Below are 15,611 nucleotides of genomic sequence, written 5' to 3' on the forward strand. Positions count from 1 at the left end.
ATTAATATGGTTTATTTTTTATAACTTTTAGAAGAGTAATCTGTCTAAGTTTATTTTGTTTTGAATTAATCACCTTTTTTAATTAATCCCAAACTGTTTTTATCATGCCTTTTTGAATTAATGACAATTTATTTACTATTTTCACATTTATTATTTTATTTATTGTATTTATCTGGTTTATTTCATTTTTTATCATACATTTTTAAATTAATAGTAATCTGTCTGTCTGTTTTTATCATACCTTTTTTAATTAATGACAATTTATTTAGTATTTTAATATTTATTATTTAATTTAATTTAATTTATTTGTTTTTTTTATCATACATTTTTAAATGAATAGTAATCGTAGCACATTTTATCATTTTCAATTAATCACACCTTTTTGAATTAATCCATTTTATATCATACCTTTTTTAATTAATTGTAATTAATTTAATATTTTCACATTTTATTTTATTTTTTATTTTATTTTTTATTTATTGTATTTTTTATGGTTTATTTTATTTTTTATTATACATTTTAAAATTAATAGTAATGTGTCTTAATTCATTTTATCATTTTGAATTAATCACAGTTTTTTAAAAATTAATCTGTTTTCTCATCATACCTTTTTCAGTTAGTGATATTTTATTTTATTTATTTTTAATTTATTGTATTTATCTGCTTCATTTTATTTTTTATCGTACCTTTTAGAAGTAATAGTCTTAGGTTATTTTATCATTATGAATTAATTAATTTCCAATCCCAATCCCAAGCTGTTTTTATTATACCTTTCTGAATTAATCGTAATTTATTTTGTATTTTCATTTATTTGATATTTTATTAATTTATAATTTAGATTGTTTAATTTTATTTACATTTTTAATTTATTGTATTTATCTGGCTTATTTATTTTTAATCATACCTTTTTGAAGTAATGGTCTTAGGTTATTTTATTTTTTATTTTATTTTATTTTTAATTTATTGTATTTAAATGGTTTATTTTTATCATACCTTTTTTAATTAATAGTAATCTGTTTTTATTTATCATACATTTTTAAATGAAAGCTAATTAATTTTGTATGTTGTTTTTTTTTTTTTTTATTTATTTCATTTTATTTTATCTATTTATCATACGTAAGAAAAGAATGGCAGCAGCTCTAATTGGCTCTTAATAACCTGACTCTAATGTGATTGGATGCTGTTTTCACTTCAGTCTGGATGGAGTGCCTTTTTTGATGAGGGACCGCACACTACGCAGAACCACCAATGTGGACAAACTGTTTCCGTCCCGTCAGGACCACGACGCCTCGTTCTTTAACTGGACAGAGATTCGCAGTCTCAATGCTGGACTTTGGTTCCTCAGGGTATTAAAATTGATTATTTTCTCATTTCTATTGTACACCTTCACAGTTGCTAACAATTTTGAGGTTGTTTGTCCCTCAGGATGACCCGTACTGGACAGTGCAGTACATGTCCGAAAAAGACCGCAACCGCACGGCCAATCAGACGGTGTGTAGCCTCGCGGAGCTGCTGCGTCTGGCTGCTAGAACGAACCGCTCCGTGATCTTCAGCCTGCGGCGACCTCCGCCCCAACACCCCCGGCATCAGCTCTGGGTCAGTGATGCACTGAAGGTGATTCAGAGATCCAGCATCCAACCAGAACAGGTGAGAGCCTCCCGGTCTCCCTCTTGAAGCCAACACGAAAGTGACTAAAACTGCAATTCATCGATTGGCCGCTAGAAACTGGCTGCAAAAGTCAATCCCATAGACTCCCAATGTTAAAACTTTACAGCAGAAAAAAAAAGTGTTTTTGGTCTGTATAGCTAATTTTGCCCTTCATGTCAACTGTGAGGGGGGTGAATTTTTTTTTTTTTTATAACTCATCTGTTTAAATTATATTAAGCCTTAAAGTTCTGCATAATTTAGGGCGTGGCCACTTGAGTGACAGGTGGATTGCCGCTGCTGTCACCACCGCCGTGCTAGGTGGGCGTGGTTTCAGCAACCAGTTCCACCCACGTCCCGCCTCTTTGCCCATTTTCGATTATCCGGGAGTGACGTGCAGTGATGCGATTTCAAGATGGCAACGGCCGACTCCTCCCTACTAAGAGCTTCAAAAATGCTCTTCAAAAACCTACGGGTGGCATCACGGACACTACGTCCATATTTTTTACAGTCTATGGTGAGAGCGCAAAAAAGTTAAAACTCTTAATAAGCTTCTAACAATTAAAAAAAGCCTTTATCAGCTGCTTTATGTGCCAAACAATTTCTAAGAAATTCTAAATTCATTTAAAAATATCTTACATTTATAATGAACGTATGTGTTTTTATACAAATTGTCTGATGTCTTATTTCATCTATATCTTAAATATTGAGAAAAATATTCTTAGTAAAGTTTTAAGAACTACTTCATGTACTTCATATTTAATATTTTAAATTGTTGTTATATATTTTGATTAAATATGTTATTATTTCATGTACATTATATATATATATATATATAGTAAAATATTTAAAAAGGTCTTTCTAAGCTAGTTTATGAGTTAAACAATAAATTCAGAATTCATCTAAAAATGTTTAAATATTGAAAGATTATGTGTGATTTTAGTCAGATGCATTTACATTGTGACTCTGCCTCAGATGCAATTGACAGGAAATTGTTGTCTGTAAAGGTGTGAACCAAATGGTCCATACATTTAGAATAACAAAAGAACAGTACTCCTTGGGAACTTCTTGTAGATAGCAGGAAGTCCTGACAGTGTCTGTTGTTTCTAGCCATTTGTCTTTGGGTATAAAGTTCTGTCTTACAGACAGAACATGGGGAGAAGCTATGCAGAAGCTATGGAGAACTTGGGAAGAAGCTAGGACCCTTACACAGGTTAAGATTCTTGAAGACCGACAAACTAACATCACTGTTGAAGACCTGCTACACTGCTACCTACAATAAATTCTTCTCCCCACAAGAACTCTAGTTAAGCTTGCTTATCTTATGTATTAGAGAAATATAATACATTGGCGAGCCCCCCCCCAAACCACTGCTCAGCCAAATACAGCAAAATCTAACAATATGTATGTATTTATTTTTTTGAAATAACTTGTTGAAATTAGAAATCTTGTCTAATGTGTCTTATTATTTATTCTACATTTTGAATATTGAGCAAAATATTCTTATAATACCTTTAGCAGCTACTGTATGACACAAATAATTTCTAATAAATTATAAAGTTAGGAAAAAAATATTATTTAACAATTTTATATAATTTGTTGAAATGTTGATTAATGTCTAATTCTGAATAAATCTTAAATAGTCCGAAAAATATTCTTAAGGTTTAACTAGTTCAGGTGCCAAAATTCAGAATCTTTAAAAAAAAAAAAAAAATGTGTTTTTATTCTTATACATTTTGTTGAAATGTGTGCTATTATTTAATGTAAACCTTAAATATTAATAAAATATACATAATAAATGTGTAATATTAGAAAAGGTCTTTCTAAGCTAGTTCATGAGATTCAGAATTCAGAATTAATCTAAAAATATGTTGTATTTAAAATTTATGTACTTATTTTTATTTAACTTGTAGAAATTAGAAATCTTGTCATGTGTCTTATTATACATTCTAAATTTTACATTTTACCTTTATCAGCTACTTTATGAGGCAAATAATTTTTAATAAAATACTAGTGTTGGGTTCGAGTCCACCTAAGTCGAGTCCGAGTCGAGTCCGAGTCTTTTACCAATCGAGTCCGAGACAAGTCCGAGTCCAAAATGGGCCGAGTCGGACTCAAGTCCGAGTCCCAAAGGGCCGAGTCGAGTCCGTCCAAGTCCAAGGAAACACTACTGTTTGTCAGTATCTTAACATTGTTTTAATCCAGGGGTGCCCAAACTCGGTCCTGGAGGGAGGTGTCCTACAGATTTTAGCTCCAGCCCCAATTAAACACACCTGAACCAGCTAATCAAGCTTATACTAGGCATACTAACCCCTGGCAGGTGTGTTGAGGCAAGTTGGAGCTAAACCAAGGACCAGGACCGAGTTTGGGCACCTCTGTTTTTAACCTTTACAACTAGAAAAATGCAATGTCAGTTGAAATGTAAGAAAAGCAAACCTCTAGTGAATCTTGCCATTTTGATTTTTGATTTCACAACATCTCATAAGTGTCCATGCTCTGCTTAAAGTCATGCAACAGAAGTTATGGCTGATCTATGTAATGTGACATATTTTAGAGTGAAACAGGTTTTAGAATGTGAAAAATTATAGGGCGGGACTTGACTTTATTCATCGATGTATAAATTCAAGGGTGGGGGTAAAGGAGTAGGTATCTTGGTGAATGGGACCTTAAGAGAAAACATGTAGCCTCTTGCAGCACCTCTTTTATTTCGGATTGTGGCTGTGTGTGTTTTGGGTTGTATATGACTTTTTTTTTTTTTTTTTTTGGAATGAAAATGAGGTTGTGAGGGATAAACCTAGTCTTTACAATGGCACACACTGTGTATAAAGCCCTACCTATACTTTCCATAAGTCACAGCAAACTCACATCCGTTTTATTTTTGAATGCATTTATAGTTACATTAATTACAATAAATTACATTATATAAGGAACAGTTGATGATGGGCCATTTAATTATTAGAAAATCATGCACACCCAAGATGGTTTTGGACCCATAAAAACTGTTGCTGCAAAGATGTTAGAAAAATTATTTTTCTTTCAAGCTAGAAACTGCCACCATGTTTAAATAATAATAATTTCAATACAGAAAAAATAATCAAGCTCAAGGCAAGTAAACACTCCAATATTAATCAAAAATACAAATGAAATAATATTTTTTAAAATAGAATCTTTTTTTAAAATAGAATTGTAGGGTTTTTTTTTTTTTGTAAGTTTTTTTTTTTTTTAGGTCTATATTTAACAGATATATGCTGCTAAATTACAGTTGTATACTGTAGATGACAAAAGGGCATTTTGCTGTTAATTTCAAAAACAGTAGCACACTGTATTTTTACAGTATAATGCTGGCAACCACAGCTGCCAGTAGATTACCGTTTTTTTACAGGGAAATTTTTTACAGTGTACAGACATTTCATGAAGTAATAAATGTTAAAATAAAACACTGCAAAATCTTCACTGTATACATTAAAGATAATTCTTAATACAGTTAATAAGTGATTCAGTCAAGAACAGTGAGTGATTCTCTTTTTCTTTTGTTGTTTGATTATTGTTTGACGTGGTCGGCTGCTGCAGGTTTACGCTGCTGTCGCTTTAAGATCTGACGCACAGATCAAATATTTTGACGCATCAGTATTTCTCCCAGCTGTTCGGGTTTACTTAAGACAAAACCGACTTTATTTACATGAATAGTCTCCAATACGAGCATGTGTGTAGCAATAACAGAACCTATTAAAAGCGAAAGAGAACTCGGCATTCGCACACTGACTGAGAGGCGCGTTCTGTGAGCGCGCTTTGAGTGTGCGCGCAATAGTGATGCGCGGATGGCGGTTATATCCGCGGGTCGGGTAATAAAAAAATGCATTCTGATTATTTGCGGATGGGTCGCGGGTGGATGAGATGAATCAATAATGAGGCAAATATTAACTACATTTTCTAAAATATGAACCTGTTCTAAATTTTTTTTAGGAAAACGATTTCATTTTTTTGTGTGTGTCTGTGTGTTCACCTGTTAGCCAAAATCATGACAGGCCACCATTTCTAACTCAATCGTATGTGAATAAATGCAAAAATTCGCTCAAACACACATAGTAAGGACGATAGGGAATGTGGCGCCGGCTTCCTTTGAAATATGTTTGATGATTGCGCCTGACATGCGCCCGCGCCCGCTCCGTCCGCCCCAGCACCAGCACCAGTAGTAAAATTAACAATTATTATTGATTACTAATTTGAATCAGTACATTATAACGAAAACAATACCTTAAAAATGAAAAGAATTAGATTTTTATGATCTGAAATTTCTTAAACTGGGTGAACCCCTGTAATCTTTTGTCCAGGGATCCAGTAGACGTTCAAACACCTAATTGATTTCATCAGAGATTGCGGAGAGTCACGTCCAGATGTCAGTTAACGTTATTCTTTTTAGCGTGGCTTTGGCTTAAAAGCACAAACGATTAAACTTATATAAGTGTGCAGCGATGTGCAGATCAGCTGAATCAATCTGTTGTTAAAAATGAACCATCCATTCATCATATCATCATGCAAAACTAACAATTAGAATAGTCGTAAACGACGATCGGGTGCGAGTCGGGTGCGGTTATATAAATAAGAGAAAAATACAGGTGCGGGTGGCTGGCGGGCGGATAATTTATTTGAAGCTGCGGATTCGGGTGACGTTTGAGCTCATTCGCGCATCTCTAGTGCGCACATAAACCCGTCGGCTTTCAAGTAGCCTACTGGACAAGACTTTCGTGATAATGCATCGAGTCAGTGACATTTCCGTCAACTGTCTCTGGACTCGGGATATTTTCCGAGTCCGAAAGGCTTGAGTCCGAGTCAAGTCCGAGTAAAATTGCATCCGAGTCCGTGACAAGTCCGAGTCGCCTAAAAATTGTACTCGAGACCGGACTCGAGTACGAGTCCGAGTACCCCAACTCTATAAAATACACAATTATTAAATATATTTATTTATTTAACAGTTTTATACAATTTGTTAAAATGTTATTTTAAAATGTATTTATTTTTATATTTTTATAAAAAGAATATCAATATTCTTGTAATACCTTTATCAGCTACTTTATGAGCCAAATAATTTTTAATAAATTACAAATTTGTTTAAAAAATATTTATTTAACAATTTTGTATAATTTGTTGAAATGTTATTTGATGTCTTATTCCGACTAAATCGTAAATATTAGCAAAGAAATATTCTTAATAAAGCTTTGACCTTTATTAAGTACTTGATGTGCCAAAATTCTGAATCTTTTAAAAATATTTCATATTTAAAATTGTGCTTGTTTATTCATGATTTTTTTTTTTTTTTAGAAATATGTGCTAATCTTAAATTTTAGTAAAATATACATTACAAGTGTATAATATTAGAAAAGGTCTTTCTAAGCTAGTTCATGAGATAATAAATGTAGAATTTATCTAAAAATATATAATGTCTGAATATATTATTATGTTTCTTGTAAAATGTCTTATTGTTCACTTTAAATTTTAAATATTGAGCAAAATATTCTTAATACCTTTATAAGCTACTTTATGAGCCAAATAATGTCTAATAAAATACACATTTATCAAAGAAATATATGTATTTATTTAACAATTGTATACAATTTGTTGAAATGTTATTTAAAAAATGTATTTATTTTTATGACTTGTAGAAATTAGAAATCTCATCTTATTATTCATTCAAAATTTTAAATATTGAGCAAAATATTCTCTTATTAGCATCTAACATTAGAAAAATACCTTTATCAGCTACTTTATTGGCCAAATAATTTCTAATAAATGACTAATATATATTCATTTATATAACAATTTTATGTAATTCGTTGAAATGATGTCTAATAGTATTAATATTCAGGACAATATTCTTAATAATCTTCTAAAATACGAAAAGACTGTAATCAGCTACTTTCTCTGTGTGTGTGTGTGTGTAGGTGATGTGGACGCCTGACTGGTACAGGAAGAAGGTGCGTGCAGCGGTTCCTCTCCTTAAGCAGACGTCAGATGAGAAACTTCCTGTGGCTGAGCTGAAAGAAAGAGGGATCAGTACTCTGACCCTGCACTACAGCCAGGCCAGAGCTCAGGATATCAGGTACACACACACACACACACACACACACATATTGAGAACATCAGCAGACATCTGCTTTTTTCAATCTGTATTAAATATCAGACTAAAAGCATTTTGCCTATGAAGTATAACATCATAACCACACAGCTATTGCTATTACAGTAAAATCATAGTATATAAAATGTTAATATGGAGTTGTTGTATAGGATACAGTTACTATGAGATATTAAAATGCATTTTGAGTTTTAATAGTTTAAATTTTGGTACATAATTTTTGCTCTGTGCATATCTGCTTACATACATTTGTATCAATTTTATTGTTTAATTTATATGAGACTAGGAATGAGGTTTTGTTCTGCAGTACTTTTACTAAGCAAATTCCTTCTCTGCATATGTGTGTGTTGTGAGCAGGCAGTTTTCTGGCAGTAACGTGAGTGTGAACGTGTATCCGGTGAACGAGCCGTGGCTGTATTCGCTCATGTGGTGCAGCGGGGTTCAGTCCGTCTCTTCTGATGCTCCACACATCTTGAAGAAAGTGCCTAATCCTATCTGGATCATGGTACTGATCTCTCTCTGGCTCAATCCCAGTTCGTACACTCCTGTTACATGCGAGAAGTACATACTCTGCTGGCCACATTCCAATAGACAGGCCAGTTTTCCACCGATTTGGAACGCCTGTCATTCACGAAGTCTTACACGTTGGACGAATGTTCATTGAATGGCTAATCTGATTATGCTGTCAGCTTCCAAGAAGGATGTAGAGAATCTTGGCCCACTTTTACAGATTTTACCACCCATTCCACAGAATACTGTAGATTTTAAATTGGCATGCTTTATATATGATGCAAGATCACTAACTAATTTTGCAAATAGTTGCATACATTTGCATCAGAAAAATCTGTAGTGGGGATTGTGGGCTCCAAAAGCCTCGAAATACTTCAAAAATTCCCTGGAAATAGTACTTTTAGACTGAATATTTAGACACATTTAGACATTTGAAATGTACACTACCAGTCAAAAGATTTGTAATGTTTTTAAAGAAGTCTCTTCTGCTTACAAAGCCTGCATTTATTTTATCCAAATTACAGCAAAACCGTTACATTTTGAAATATTTTTAATATTTGAAATAACTCTTTTTGATTTGTATATATTTTAAAATGTCATTTGTGACCCTGGACCACAAAACCAGTCTTAAGTTGCTGGGGTTCATTTGTAGCAATAGCCAAAAATACATTGTATGGGTCAAAATTATTGATTTTTCTTTTATGGCAAAAATCATTAGGCATTAGGCAAATTTTCAGCATCATTACTCCAGTCTTCAGTGTCACATGATCCTTTAGAAATCATTCTAATATGCTGATTTGCTGTTCAAGAAACATTTATTATTATTATCAATATTTAAAACAGTTCAGTATATTTTTTTCTAGGATTCTTTGATGAATAGAAAGATCCAAAGATCAGCATTTATCTGAAATAAAAAGCTTTTGTAACCTTTTTTTTTTTTTAGAGGAAGAAATAATGGAAATTAATTATTTTATTAAGCAAGGATGCTTTAAATTAATCAAAAGTGGTGATAAAGACATTTATAATGTTACAAAAGATTTATATTTCAGATAAATGCTGTTCTTCTGAACTTTCTGTTCATCAAAGAAACCTGAAAAAATTCTACTTAGCTGTATTATGTTAACATAATAATAATAATAATAATAATAATAACAAATGTTTTTTGAGCAGCAAATCAGATATTAGAATGATTTCTAAAGAATCATGTGACTGGAGTAATGATGCTAAAAATGTAGCTTTGAAATCACAAGAATGAATTACATTTTAAAATATATTTCAATAGAAAACAGTTATTTTAAATAGTAAAAAGACACTTCTGTAAAAAACATTTCAAAATCTTATTGACTAGTAAAACTGACTAGTATTGTACAGTTTTATATATATTGCGATTTTATTCTATTAGGATTCTGCTTGTTTTTTCTCCTAATTACTTTTTTTATATATATATATATATATATATTGATATCTAATGGCTAAATGCTGCTTTAACATGTTTTGTAGAGTGCGGAAGAATATGGCCTGATATGGATCACCTCAGATTTAATATCTGTGGCACTTGTCATCGGCATCTTCATTTTTCAAAAGTAAGTGCATCTCTTTTATGTCCTTCAGGTTGTTTCTTAATGCTTTTAAATACTGGAAGCTATTTTGCTGTGTCAGTAGTGGCTTAATCTTCAATATGACGAATTCTGTGCTCGCACACATTTGCACGAAAGCAGTCCTTGGCGTTAATGTTAGGTTGTTTTGTAGTTAGCACGCTTGCTATATCTCTGCTGGGCGGCCGGGCGCTTTTCAACTGATGGCTCTGCTCTTTTCTTCTTGGCAATCTCTACTTTCCATTTTCTCTCTGTCCTCTGCTCTTTGCATGCACCTGTCCTCCGCTGCTCGCTGAAATTGCTCAGCTATCACCTGATCAGGTAATGAGGATGAGTATTTTAGGGTCTTGATTTGTTCTGTTTCTTATGTCTGTTTGTATTTTTCGTTCCAGTAATTATCATTCTTAGTGCTTTTACTTTAGTGTTGCTTCTTCAATCCTTTTAAGTGTTCTCAGTCACTTTATCTCCTCAAATATTTCAACATTCAGTACTTAATGAGCAGAACTTTGTGTCACTTTCAAAGCCTCAGAAGTGTTTTGTTGACTGAGTGTTGTCATGTTTTTAACTCAGGTGGAAGATGAGTGGTATGCGCAGCTACAACCCTGAGCAGATCATGCTAAGCGCTGTAGTACGTCGGCCGAGTCGTGACGTCAACCTCATGAAGGAGAAACTGATCTTCTCAGGTGAGACTCATGAGCACACAGCTGTGTGGAGACAAAGCCTGGTTAATACAGCCAGGAACAAATTATCTCTCGGTGACCTCTGCAAATGGCTGTTGCACATCGCCACCTGGTGGCAGCCATAATGCACCCTCAAAATCTGTATTCATACCTGTATATGGTAATACTTTACAATGAGGTTAAACATTAGTTAATGCATCAGGTATCATGAACACATTTTTGTGATTTTTATATAAATATTATACACTACCAGTCTAACAGTACACACTAACAGTAAGATTTTTAATGTTTTTTAAAGTCTTAGTTGCTCACCAAGCCTGCATTTATTTGATCCGAGGTACAGCAAAAACAGTACAATTTTGAAATATTTTTACTATTTAAAATAACTGTTTTCTATTTGAATATTTTAAAATGTCATTTATTCTTGTGATTTCAAATCTGTATTTTTAGCATCACATGATCCTTCAGAAATCATTCTAATATTTTGATTTGCTGCTCAAAAACATCTGTTATTATTAATATTATTATTATTATGTTGAAAACAGCTGATTTTTTTCAGGTTTTTTTTTTTTTAATAGAAAGTTAAGAAGAACAGCATTTATCTGAAATAGAAATCTTTTGTAACATTAAAAATGCCTTTATCTTTCCTTTTGATCAATTTAAAGCATCCTTGCAAATTGGATCTTTCTATTCATCAAAGAATCCTAAAAAAATGTACTCAGCTGTTTTAAATATCATAATAATAATAATCATAATAATAAAAATAATAATAAATGTTTCTTGAACAGCAAATCAGCATATTAGAATAATTTCTGAAGAGTCATGTGACACTGAAGACTGGAGTAATGTTGCTAAAAATTCAGCTTTGAAATCAAAGGAACAAACTACATTTTAAAATATATTCAAATAGAAAACAGTTATTTTAAATAGTAAAAATATTACCACTTCTGCTGTATTTTGGATCAAATAAACGCAGGCTTGATGAGCAGAAGACAATTTTTAAAAAACATTACAAATTACAAACATAAGAATAATTTTCAAGTGCAGAAATATAAAAAAAAACAACAACCAGATAACAGAATATAAATGTATACATGACTTAAATATGAAATTTTGTCTAATAAAATAATATATTACTTAAATGTATGTGTGTGTGTGTGTGTGTGTGTATATATATATATATATATTAGGGATGGCGAAAACTAAAAAATTTCTTGACCGACCACCGAGCCTCATTAGCCGGTTGAAACCGGTTAACCGATTAGTTTAAAATATGGTACGCTATTTGAAATAACAGCCATTTCGAGCCGCGCCTGCAATTTCGCAACTCTGTCGCATCTCTCTGCCGCTCTGCCTCCCACACACACACACACACACACCACTCACGTCACTTTTTAAAATCCCCCCTACAGCGCGAAACATGAGTCCCGCAAACGCGGCGCCGAAGAGCTTGTTGTATGTAATCGTAGGACAAATGGCTCCTTAGTTTCAAATGGTTTGGGTACAAGGTGATCGCTTTGAAAATAAAGGCGTTTGTCTAGGTTAGAAGCTCATTTGAAACATTGCCACGGCTCATTTAAGAAAATGACAGCTCCGAAGAGACGCCGCTCTAACCTCGAGTGTTTTAGCCTGTTGCCTTTACTTTTCGCAAACCTTGTGAGCGCGCGAACCCAAACGCTGTGACCTCGAGCCAAATGTTTTTATTGGTTTATTAAGTACAAACAGGCGAGTTATGAAAAATTGAGTGTGAGGGATAATTTGTTCACTTAACACAAAAAGATGAGGAATGAGATGGCTAACTGTAGTAGCGTATAGTCCACTGTCTATAATAGCCTAATTTAGATATCACTTTTTTTTTTTAACCGACTACCGACAACTTTGACCGGTTAACGTTGATACGGTCAACCACCGGTCAAACGGTCATCGGTTAACATCCCTAATATATATATATATATATATATATATGTGTGTGTGTGTGTGTGTGTGTGTGTGTGTGTGTATGTATGTATGTATAATTATATATAATATATATTATTTGTTTTTATTACTTTACTGGAGTTATTACAGCTCCAGTTAAACATTATATGATTGAAATCAAACAAAATGTTCAAAAACAATGTTAAGATGGTTCACATAGCCAGTGATTCAGAAACAAGTGATTGCAGTTGTATAAACAGTCACATGACACTCTGTCTCTCAGTCTGTATACTTACACAATCAGTGGTCAACAGTCCAGTCTTATTACCAGCACTCACATCACTCAATATGCAGGGGAAGATGTGGCACAAAAGTGTTGTTGTAGGTTCTGTGAAAAAAGACCTCCAATATTGCCCACTATTGGACAAATTTGCCCTGTGAAACTCTGGCTAATAAGTTTTATGTTCGTTTCATCCCTCAGAGATCAACAACGGTGTTGGGAGCACAGATGAGCTCTCCGCATACACAGGAAACGGACTGGGCGTGTATGCACGCGATGACATCATGACACCCGTACGTCACGCAACGAAACTTTAGTGACGACGTGAATCCATTTTATGGAGCTCAAAATAATTAATTTAGGCCGAGTTGCTTTTTGAACATTCATCTCCAATGGGTCTTTATTTTGGACGGTTTTCGTTGGTTCTCGGACACTCTGGCACTGTATTCCACTGATTCAGTGTTCTGCTTTGATGCCTTACATACTGATGTATTTTTTTCTGTGTCGAACCATATTTAAAATGGAGCTATTGTAAAGTTTAGGTAATAAAAGTGTCCTGTTATTAATGTTTCTGAAGATGAATGGATTTAATGTTAAAGCATGCAGAAATCAGATTCAGAGATTCAGAGCCCTTGACTGTAGGCTGATATGATTATTTATTTTTTATTTATTTTATTTTTGTAAAATATTATTTGCTTGCTGATGATTCATATATAATTGCACTAGCCTAAGATCAGTTTTCTTCTACCTTGCTATGTCGATGTCTTTTTAAGTAATTTGTTTTGTAATTAAATCTCTGAATTGCATTCAGTGAGTGTATTTCATGAGGTGTTCAAATGGGTTTTAAAGGTAATTATTGCTGGAAATTAATCAGTATCCACCTTATTTTTCCTGTAAGAGCGGGCATGGCCATTTTGTAAATTTTATGAGTCTAGCTTCCGCTTTTATCCGCATTCAGCTATTTGTAGCTGTACAAAACAGCTTGCAATATTGCAAATTGGTGTGTTGTACCATGCTATTTTAATGTATTATCTTAAAGGGGTCATTGGATGCTAAGTTCACTTTTACATGTTGTTAATTTAGAAAAACGTTTACAGTTTTTTTTTTTTTTTTTTTTTTTTTTTTGTTCGTTAAATGCAAGTTTTTGTTTTTTGAAGTAACGACCAAGCGGCCAGCGGAGGACTGAACATAGTCTGTTTGATCAATTTTGCCTTCTCAAATCATCACGACTTGCCTAAAATAAAATCAATGGATTTAAAACAGATAAAGTATAAAACAATGTTATAATCCCATAAATGTGTGCTATTAGGCGCATCTCCAATCATTTGTGCGGAGAGCGGAAGCTGAGGCGCACTTTGCAGGACGTGGAGGCGCCAGTGCAATCACTGGCATTTTTTCAGTGGAAACCATTGAAAATATTCCGTCTTTTTGCTCATACAGGTAAGAGTAATACATCATTCGGAACTATAAATGGTCTTTATCTCAACAAAACGTTAGCGGTGCTTTAATTTATAAAATAAAGAAAACAAATATGATGTCATCTCAACAAGCGCTTCAGCGAATACATACCTCACAGATATGACAAATATATCAAATATTCTTAAAAAACACATATACTTATTATTTAAAGGTTCTTTCTTATTTTTATTGTATTTCATGTATTATACTTTAAATAAAACTTTTGCAGTGAGTAAAAGCTGTTTTAATGCATGTTTTAGCCTAAGTTCTTGTGACCATCAGGCGTCACAAGCGTGTGTTGTTTCGAGCGCTTCGAAACAGTGAATCATTTTGCGCAGCAACTGGTTCAATTGATGCGAAGCTTCGAAAAGACTCGTTTCTCCCAAGGGGTACAACCCCGACCGGAAACTAACAATGAAATTAATTGTTCTAGACACTGTTTTTTTTTTTAACGTCTACACCTACCCCAACCCTAAACCGAGCCCTTACTATAATAAAAAAAAACAGTATTGTTATACAGTGAGACAAAAATAACGTTAGATTTATGTGGGCATGCTCAGTAGCAAGAGCTGTTTTTTTTTCGAGGTCACGCGGTGACGTATCGATCTGCTATTGGTCACACGGTTTCACGTGATACGAATTGGCAGAGTTCAGGAAGCTTTAAATGTGCAATGCAGGGAAACGCCAAACTTTTGCACGCGTTTGCTTTTCTGAATGGAAGTCAGTGGGACGAAAAGTGGTATCGACTGGGAGAATCTCCTCTCCACCGCACGATGATTATAGAGAAGAGAAGAAATACGGCCGAATCAACACTGCAAACGAGTGATTAAGCGATGCGGCTACTACCATGAGTAACAAAGCCATGTGCGATGAGTGTCTACTAGAGGCCACGGGTCACGGATTCGCGGATTTGATGAAAGAAGAAGAGTCCGCCGCTCCTGTCTTGTGGTGAGTGAGAAAATGTAACGTTAAACAACAACCGCAACAAAAGTAGTAACGTTAATAGTGTTAACCTCTATTAAATTGCTGCATGACCAAATACTGACGTGACCTGAAGGCTTAAATTAGGTTTAAAACACCGTAAATAATGCTGTTCGACAATTTTCAAATATAAAACTAGTATAATGCAAAATAAAAATAATTTTGAATAACACCCTTTATGGGATAATGAGCGCCGCTACTGGCGGCATTTTCTGTTGTTTAAAATGCCGTAAATAACCTCGTTTGACAATTTTTAAATAAAACTAGTAAAATGCAAAATAAAAAAATGAATGTAAGTTACGCCATTTAGGGGATAGTGAGTGCCGCAACTGACGTCACTTTCTGTCGTTTAAAATGACGTAAATAACGCCGTTTGACAGTTTTTAAATAAACTAGTAAAATGCATAATAAAAAAA

General features: G+C 33.6%; 1 protein-coding gene across 2 annotated transcripts in view; it reads left to right on the top strand.

The window, feature by feature from the left end:
• gdpd5a (glycerophosphodiester phosphodiesterase domain containing 5a) overlaps positions 1-13,806 on the top strand; it is a 41,014-nt gene extending 27,208 nt beyond the window's left edge. The window contains exons 10-17 of one of the 2 annotated variants that reach the window (XM_051102457.1): positions 1,196-1,346; positions 1,426-1,647; positions 2,777-2,857; positions 7,584-7,741; positions 8,132-8,279; positions 9,785-9,867; positions 10,450-10,562; positions 12,958-13,806. In XM_051102457.1, coding sequence (XP_050958414.1) covers positions 1,196-1,346; positions 1,426-1,647; positions 2,777-2,857; positions 7,584-7,741; positions 8,132-8,279; positions 9,785-9,867; positions 10,450-10,562; positions 12,958-13,073 — 1,072 coding nt within the window. In that variant the 3' untranslated portion in view covers positions 13,074-13,806. The remainder of the gene's footprint in view (positions 1-1,195; positions 1,347-1,425; positions 1,648-2,776; positions 2,858-7,583; positions 7,742-8,131; positions 8,280-9,784; positions 9,868-10,449; positions 10,563-12,957) is intronic. The other variant, XM_051102458.1, reaches the window with a different exon arrangement.
• Positions 13,807-15,611: the final 1,805 nt, after the last annotated feature.

This window comes from Labeo rohita, unplaced genomic scaffold (assembly GCF_022985175.1).
Source record: "Labeo rohita strain BAU-BD-2019 unplaced genomic scaffold, IGBB_LRoh.1.0 scaffold_242, whole genome shotgun sequence".
Classification (NCBI taxonomy): domain Eukaryota; kingdom Metazoa; phylum Chordata; class Actinopteri; order Cypriniformes; family Cyprinidae; genus Labeo; species Labeo rohita.